Raw genomic sequence first — 8,431 nt, 5'->3', positions numbered from 1 at the left:
AAAAATACATTTTTAGCAACGGAATTTCCCTCGGAAATCCGTCGCTGATATCAACTTATGAATAAAACCCATCATCTAGGTCAAGCCCCCATTATCAGATTCTACACATTTTGAACACATCGGTTCCTTCCCGTCGCTACCACCACCGTTTTAACACATAGATCGATCGGTTCCTTCCTGTCTTGCCGCGATTTGCCGACCACCACCGTCTTCCCATTGCCGACCACCACCATCTTCCCGTTGCTAACCACCGTCGCCGACCACCACCGTCACCGAGCAACAGCAAGTCGCCGGACCTGTTGCCAACCACCACAGCCTTCCCGTCGCCGACCACCACCATCTTCGAGCAACAGCAAGTCGCCGGACCCGTTACCAACCACGACCGTCGTCTCCATTTCCGACCACCACCGTCTCCATTTCCGCCGTCTCGGTTTACTTATTACCCTTACTTTTTATGTAAAGAAGTAGAAAATCGAACAATATTTGGGTTACATTTAGAGTGTATGCAGATCCAAAAACATCCAAAGTTTTGGGATGATAGTAAAAAAGAAGTCATGAGTCCATATACAAAACAAGTGCAGATGCCGTTTTGGTTTTAATGAATACAAAAGTCATGATAGTAAAAAAGAAGTCTCGTTTTTGGTTTTAATGAATACAAAATTATGTTGTAATTTTGGGAGGAATTGCATTCGCATGTTTAGTTGGTGTTGTAATTTGTACTAAACAAGTGCAGATGCCGTTTGTGACTATATTTGTACAGAACCAAGTATTGGAAYTTTAGAAGCTTATGTTGTAATTGCAGAATATTTGTGTAAACCGTGCAAACCGCTCTCATCCGTCGAATGAAGTTTGCACGGTTTGTACAAATTGAAAGGTTTGCATTTGATCGCTCCCCTGCGTATATATGTTCCATGCTCATATATTCTTGATATGATGGGAAATATTAGTAACAAAATTGCTCCCAAGAGGTTTTACTAGACAATTTCTGCATGCAATTAGGCACATTGGTTTGAAAATGTTAGTTATTGAAGTTTTGTTGCGACATGTTCATTTCTTTCAGGTGGTTGAAGGAGAAGAAGTTAAATATTTAYKTGGAACCACRAGTAAGAACRGAACTTGTATCAGAGTCCCCATACTACAACTTTTTGCAAACCTGGAAAGATGGTGAGCCATGCAACCCATTCTGATTTCCAGAAGTAGAATTAGACCGTCCATTCTTCAGTTAGTACAACTTAGAATTACCCTTTCAATTTCTTATTTCAAGTATGTTAATATGTTACTTTCAAATGCGGTTACTACACATAACTTTCTATAGTCGCACAACAACAATAGTTTTTCTCCCATATGAGTTGCAGTTCTTGTTGAGATGYTATGCGATTCATACTGAACCAAAATGAAGTAACATTATATTGTGATATTAAAGGATTCAATGAAGTTATATGTAGAGCGAGCATTTATCTTATGTCTATTGTCGTTAAGTTCAAGGATAAGCTAGAAAATTCTCTTGTTGATCATTCTCGTCTTGTTTTTAACAGAGGATGGCATTTTGCTTCTGCATGAGAAAGTTGATCTTGTTGTAACTCTTGGTGGGGATGGAACCGTGCTTTGGGTATGTGCTTCCATTTCCATTTCTTCTTGAACCAAATGATCTAAGAACTCTTTCTGTGATGTTTTAATCAATTTCATAGTGCAATTCATACTCTGTGGCTTGTGTAGGCTAGCAAGAGATATAAAATACAACTTAAAAAAGGAATACGAAATGTGGAAATTCTGGTTGGGGACAGTTACTGTTGTTTAAGAGAACGTTATCCTTGGAAACCCCTCCATAAAAGGATGGTGATGAAGCAAATCTTGAATACGTATTGATTCATGAAATTGATATAGGAATTCTCAAGTTGATTCAAGTATCAAAAACTATGCACTTAGCGAGTTAGCAGAGCTTCTTTTTTTGAAAGTTCAAATTTAAGAGGACGTTAGTGCCATTTCAGTTGTCGAATGCTCAACCCATAGTGTGTGGACAGTACAATTTAGCACCCGCGAAGTAGAAATTGTAGGGAAACTGCATATATTCTTATAGTCGAACCGTTTTATAGTTCGGATTCAAGTTTTTCCTCATAATGATCAAATATGTTTTTGTTGTACTGTAATTTGGTTAGCTTGATTCCAGAGTTTATGCTAATGGGCCCGTTGTTAGCATGATGACTGGCAAACTCTTAGTCTGTTACAGAATGACACCTTGAATGAGAGAGGTTCTTTAACATTTGGAAATTTATTGTGACATCTTGCTTGCAGCTGGAGGTTCAATGGTACATCCACAGGTATGTCTTACATGCCTATATATAATGTGTTCCAAGGCCTTGTGAGTCTTACAATAATAACTGAAACCAACAGAACTAAGCAAAGTGTTGTGATGCTGGTTGAGATTGATAGGGTGACCATTTATGAAAACAACTTTTCTACCCCTTTGGGTACATCCTATTCCTCCCGTGCCCTACTTTCGAGTGGGATATACTGGAATCATTTGGTGTGGTCTTTAAAGTCAGGTTCATGTCTATTACTCTTATAGATGCCAATTTTATACTGTTTGCCACTATCTGTTTTGGTATTTCATTATGCGACTTAGATGTAGTAGTAGCGGGTCATCATACGAGTCAAGAGCGGAGGTACGTTGGTTATATTGTTATAAACTTTCTCATTGCTAAAATTGGGAACAAATTACTGATTTTGTCGAATATTTAATATTTACAGGTAGCGGAGTTGAGGGAGAAGTTGGCAAAAGTAGAGAAGGAGGCACAGTTACGGGAGGAACGTCATCTGGCCGAAATGGAGGACGAACGGAGGAAGAGGGCAGATTTGGAGACCGAACAGGCCAGACAAGCTGCTGCATTAGCCCAACAGGCCGCATTATCGGAGCATTTTGCTACGTTTATGCGGCAGTCATGATACGTTTTCCCAACTCCCCCACATCCCGATAGTTAGATTATATGTATTCGAATATTAAATTGTATGAATTGAATATTTAAATTTTATGAATCCATATTTTAAATCGTATGAATTGGTTATTAAAATTTGTTTACAGTTTTTGTTTGTTAAATATTTTCAGGTTATTTTTAYAAATAAATACAGGAATTATCCAATTTCAAAAAATTTATTTTTTAAATTTATACAAATTAGCGACGGATTAGCGAGGGAAAATCCGTCGCTGAAAGTCCTCAAAAATTCCGTCGCAGATCCGTCGCTGAAGGTTCCGTCGCAGATCCGTCGCTGAAGGTTCCGTCGCAGATCCGTCGCTGAAGGTTTCGTCGCAGATCCGTCACTGAAGGTTCCCTCACAGATCCGTCGCTGAAGGTTCCCTCGCAGATCCGTCGCTGAAGGCTCCCTCGCAGATCCGTCGTTGATCTGTCGCTGAAACTATCCCTCGCTGGTCCGTCGCTGAAAGTGTCCCTCGCAAATCCGTCGCTGATATCCGTCGTTGATCCGTCGCTGATAGCATTACCTACGACTATTTGACCGACGGAGTATCAGCGACGGATTGCCCTTTCAGCGAGGGATTTGCGAGGGATTTTTCCCTCGCTGATACTCTGCATTTTTGTAGTGAAGTTAACATAATTTCCATAAAGAAGAAATGTAACAGTTTCAACATTATGACATCTACATATAACAATAAGCTTCCTCCATTAAGCAATTAATTAATGTTTTTTTATTGGCAAGAGAGGGTTTCCAGGCTTGTGTCTCTCCAAACCAACAAGTGCAATTCATTAACAATGAATTAATAAAAAAAAAACTAAGAACATGATTCATAGGGAGGATGCATAATGGAATCACCAAACGTAGTAGCGAATCTGTTGGGTTTGCTGGAAGTCAGGATCAAAAGAGGTCATAATCTTGTTGTTCGTGATATGACTGCAAGTGATCCTTATGTTGTCATCAAGATGGGTGATCAGGTATCTTAATTAATTGCTTAATTTACCTCTTTTCTACACGTCGCTTTGGTACCATGTTGAAATATGTGATACCCTTAAGATATTATCGTTGAAAAAGGTCCTGTAAATGTATAGACGTTACATGAACCATGTCTATATATCCGATGTAGGACTCCAATATACATGTTGTCATCTAGTGGCCAAGTGTTCTATCTCATAAATCATAACCTACGATTGTTGTGTAAACTTACGTCACAAGACTCCAATATGTTGCCTAACATTTCAGCCACCCAATTTTCTCTCTTTCACACTTTAACCATGCATTGAGAGGCTTACTACCTATTTAAGTCCTTGTAGGTAAGATTTTTAGGGTGTTGGCCGCCATATGTAATGTATAATTCCAAAAATAGGCTATGGTAATACATGGAGAAGGGTGGTATGGATCATATTATTTATTGTGCGAATGATTCGTCCAACTTTTCCGATTTGGGGGGAGTATGGGACACAAAAGAGAGAAAGTAACAATAAGAGAAGGTTGAAAGGGAAGGCGTACATGTTTCCCTGAAGGACATGAAAAAAAAAAATTTAGTATGAAAGTAGTACCGTGAGGGAGGGTGAAAAGAACCCCCATCAGGGAATGAAATAGAACATGAAATTGTAAGCTCCCAAGCAGTGGGAGGAGCCCGGGGCTCTGACCGCGTGCCTGTTGAAGAATGACCCGACGACTCATAGGCAGTGGCTTGGTTAAGGGAACCCGAACCTGCTTATGACCCAAAGACCGGCTTGATGATGTTGGGGTTGTTGGATGGGGGCTGGTGTTGTGACATAATGACATTTTGGCATAGCCAAATGGCCCAACTTGGAAAAGTGTATGCTTTGGTTGAAATCGATGTTGACTTTTCGCCTATGGGTGTTCCAAATATGCCATAAAATTTACATTCTTGTCATACTGTATCTTCCTCTCTTGGTGCGAGAAGATTCGTCCATGAATCACAAGTTGGATCATCCTCAAAGAAGTTATCACCATAGTAAGGGAGTACAGAAACTAATGCAAAATGTGTCTATTACGACACTGTTAACATGTATTTGTATATACAACGAAATGAAAACAAATATTTTAGATGATCACAAAAGTAAGTAATTAAATCAAAGGGATATTGAGACATGGATCAAAGGATGTGATATGGAGGCATAGATCAAGTGATATGATACGGTGTATCATGATCACTATCTTTATCTTTATCATCCCCCTACAAGATGAACGGTCGAAGATGAAGGCCAATCTTGAATACGAAAATATAAAAAGCAGTGCGAGGAAGTGGCTTGAAGTGCATCGACAAGCTGATCTTACTTGGAATGCAGGACATCCGGTTTTGAACACTAGCATGAACAAAAGTTGTAGTCAAGGCCTAGTTGCTCTATTTTTTAATGAAATTTCAAATTAGCCAAAAAAAAATGTGGCACGTGTGTTATCACAAAAAACAGATGGTTGAACCATGGATCTATAGTCATGTTCGGTGAGCAGATAAAGAACTTCTATTGCGATCGATGCAATAGTTTGATTCTCTACTTTAGTAGATAAGCCGGAAACAGTTAAGTCCGGAACTAGTTCGTCACCTATTTCATAAGGAACATGTAGGAAAAGTCTTTAGAGTTCCCTTAATTTGTGTCAAAAATCGACATAGACCGAATGGCATTTACATCTTATGCATGGGGCAACAATTCCAAAGTCTTGTATTCAATAACATAATTATATATATATTCATCATTCATGCTCATTTTCCAATTTGGATCATTAAGGGAAGAAACAAGGTTACATGGTATATTGCAATTTCTAACATATGAGTAGGGGTGTAAAATATTCGATCTTTTAACGAGCTACTCGAGCTTGAGTCAATATCAAACACAAAATAAACTCGTGTAACATAACGAGTCGATCTTCATAACACTAATTTTTGACTTGACTCGTTCGAAAACTTGATTAAATTTTTCGAGTCGATCTTCATAACACTAATGTTTAACGAGCGTATACTTTTTGGAGCCAAACATGCTCAGATATTCATCAATCATACAATAGAAATGTAAAAAGTATCGACTTGGAGATAATCAATGAGTTAATTGATCGCAACTTCGAACCTATAAACGAGCATCAAGCTCGAGCTTCATAATATAAATAATATTCAAGCTCGAGCTCTACTTTGAAAAAGTTATCGAGCTCGAGCCTGATATTATTTTTTCAATTTGAGATTGAATAACCTAATACTCGATGTGGCTCAACTTCTTCTTTTTTTTTTCAACAACTATACCATGATTGCTCTCAAATTAAATTAAGACGAGAGAATACTTGACGTTGATGCCATGTGAGATGTGGCTTCGGTGTTCGTATACCACTTGGCATTTGGTGGATTGAGTTGAAGAGTATGTATGTTTTCTATTAGATACGCTCATATCCTTATAACATGTCTCCTAAATCTAATGATGATCGATCACTTGACGTTCTCACAGTCTCTCATACATAAAAATGAGTATGCACCCACGAACGTAGAAGGGCTTCCACACATTCTAATAATGTTTTTAGTCGTTATAACAATAATTTGACTTAAATGTTTATAACTTGATGCAGAAACTAAAGACTCGAGTTATCAACAACGATATCAACCCTACTTGGGATAATGACTTGATTGTTTCCGTTAAAGATGCTAATCTCCCTATAAAACTAGTAAGTTCTTCATGAATTACATTACATACAGATGAATATATACACACACAATTGGGTTTAGTAAGAACAGCCCATTTTATTGAGAACAAAGGAAAGTGCGCATATATTTTGTGAAGGTTTGTCGTTAGAAATATGAATATGCCCTTATATTGTGTGAATGTTACAACATTCACAAAATATGTCTTGTGAATGTTACAACTTTCATACAATGTAAGGAAGCATTCAGTTATTTTTATATTCTCTCGAAAGTGAAAAATTCTAACCATGTCCTAGAATTCTCTCTCTCTGTCTCTCTCTCTCTCTATATATATATATATATATATACGTGTGTGTGTGTGTGAGAGAGAGAGAGAGAGAGAGAGAGATTGGGATAATGTGAGAAGCAGGAGATGTTTGGCGCTACCTAAGTCATTTTTGTAAAATGGTGGTGTTCTCGTTTGAAACCACCCTCTCTCTCAGAGGTTCATTTGAGCAGTGGTAACTATTTGACAAGTAAACAAGTAATTCTAGCTCTTCATACAGTCAATAATTGCGGCTTTGACTCAAAGAACAGAGGGTAGTTTCATAACTTTTACAAATAGGCGGCAAACAAGTGCATATGTGAACTCATAGTTGATATGTGAATCAGTTAATTAGTTCATATGTGAATCGCACGGTTTCATATATGAATCGGTTAAATGGTTCATATGTGAATTACAAGGGCTCACATATGAACATTAAGTTCATATGTGTAATGTTCATATGTGAATCACACCGGCTCTCATATCACTTGTTTTGCCGTTCATTTGTAAAAGTTATGAAATTATCTGTTTATCTTTCGCATACCATGCGAGGAATTATCTAGTCAAAGCCACGGCTAGGATCACTTATTTACTTCTCAAATATTTATTACTTCTCAAATGAAATTATGGCTATATATATATTGAGTCACCAAGTTGAACAGTTAAACCATCATGTTATCTCAGCTTCTAAAAGAAAGTATTGAAACTAGGGTTTCAAGCAACACATGATTTTGGTTGGTTGTATGATTGCAGACAGTGTATGACTATGATGTAATTTCAAAGGATGATAAGATGGGAGACGCAGAATTCGACATAAAAGCATTTGTGGAGGCATTGAAGATGCCTCGTCTAGAACGGCATCCAAACGGCACCGTCTTAAAGAGAATACAACCTTCGAGGACGAATTGTCTAGCAGAAGAAAGTTGCATAATATGGAAAGATAAACAGGTCGTTCAAGAACTTTGTCTTAGATTGCGGAATGTGGCAACGGGTGAAGTTGAAGTTGAACTACGTTGGATCAATCCGCCTGGTTGTAAAGGATTATAGAATAATACTACCATTAATCAACAAGTTTTTAAGAGTAAATTATGGATTCAGTCAATGTGGTATGTTGGTTCTTGTCCTTGAACTTCGTTTATTACAAAAATTAAAAACGAGCCTTGGTGGTATGCGTTTCGTTTTTCTTTTGGTTTTGGTTTTGGTCACTCGTATTAATGGTCAGGCCGTTAAATGCCTTCGCACGAGAGCATAATGATCGTTTTACCCTTAAACTGCAACGTGGCATCGTCTAACATTGATTTTATTTTTTGTAATAATTCGTATTTCTAATTTGTTCTTCTTTTTTGCATCCTACACTACAATAAAATTGGGTTTATAGAACACCATCAATCTCTAAGCGTCCCAATAGACTGCTTTATAGGACTTAGTTTATATGACCAAAATATAAAACGTCCATAAAAACAATCCAGAAGCACTTAACCTAATGATCATCTACCATTGAAGAATTC

At 37.7% G+C, this 8,431-nt stretch overlaps 1 protein-coding gene across 1 annotated transcript; it reads left to right on the top strand.

Moving 5' to 3' along the window:
* Nucleotides 1-3,815: 3,815 nt before the first annotated feature.
* On the top strand, nt 3,816-7,970 carry LOC112524808 (protein C2-DOMAIN ABA-RELATED 4-like). Its single transcript, XM_025134757.1, has 3 exons — nt 3,816-3,944; nt 6,547-6,642; nt 7,677-7,970. The coding sequence occupies exons 1-3, from the start codon at nt 3,816-3,818 to the stop codon at nt 7,968-7,970; spliced, it is 519 nt and encodes a 172-aa protein (XP_024990525.1).
* Nucleotides 7,971-8,431: the final 461 nt, after the last annotated feature.

This window comes from Cynara cardunculus, assembly GCF_001531365.2.
Source record: "Cynara cardunculus var. scolymus isolate 2C chromosome LG 13, CcrdV1, whole genome shotgun sequence".
Classification (NCBI taxonomy): Eukaryota; Viridiplantae; Streptophyta; class Magnoliopsida; order Asterales; family Asteraceae; genus Cynara; species Cynara cardunculus.
Note: the sequence above shows the minus strand (reverse complement) of the source record. Positions and strands in the feature narration are given on the sequence as shown.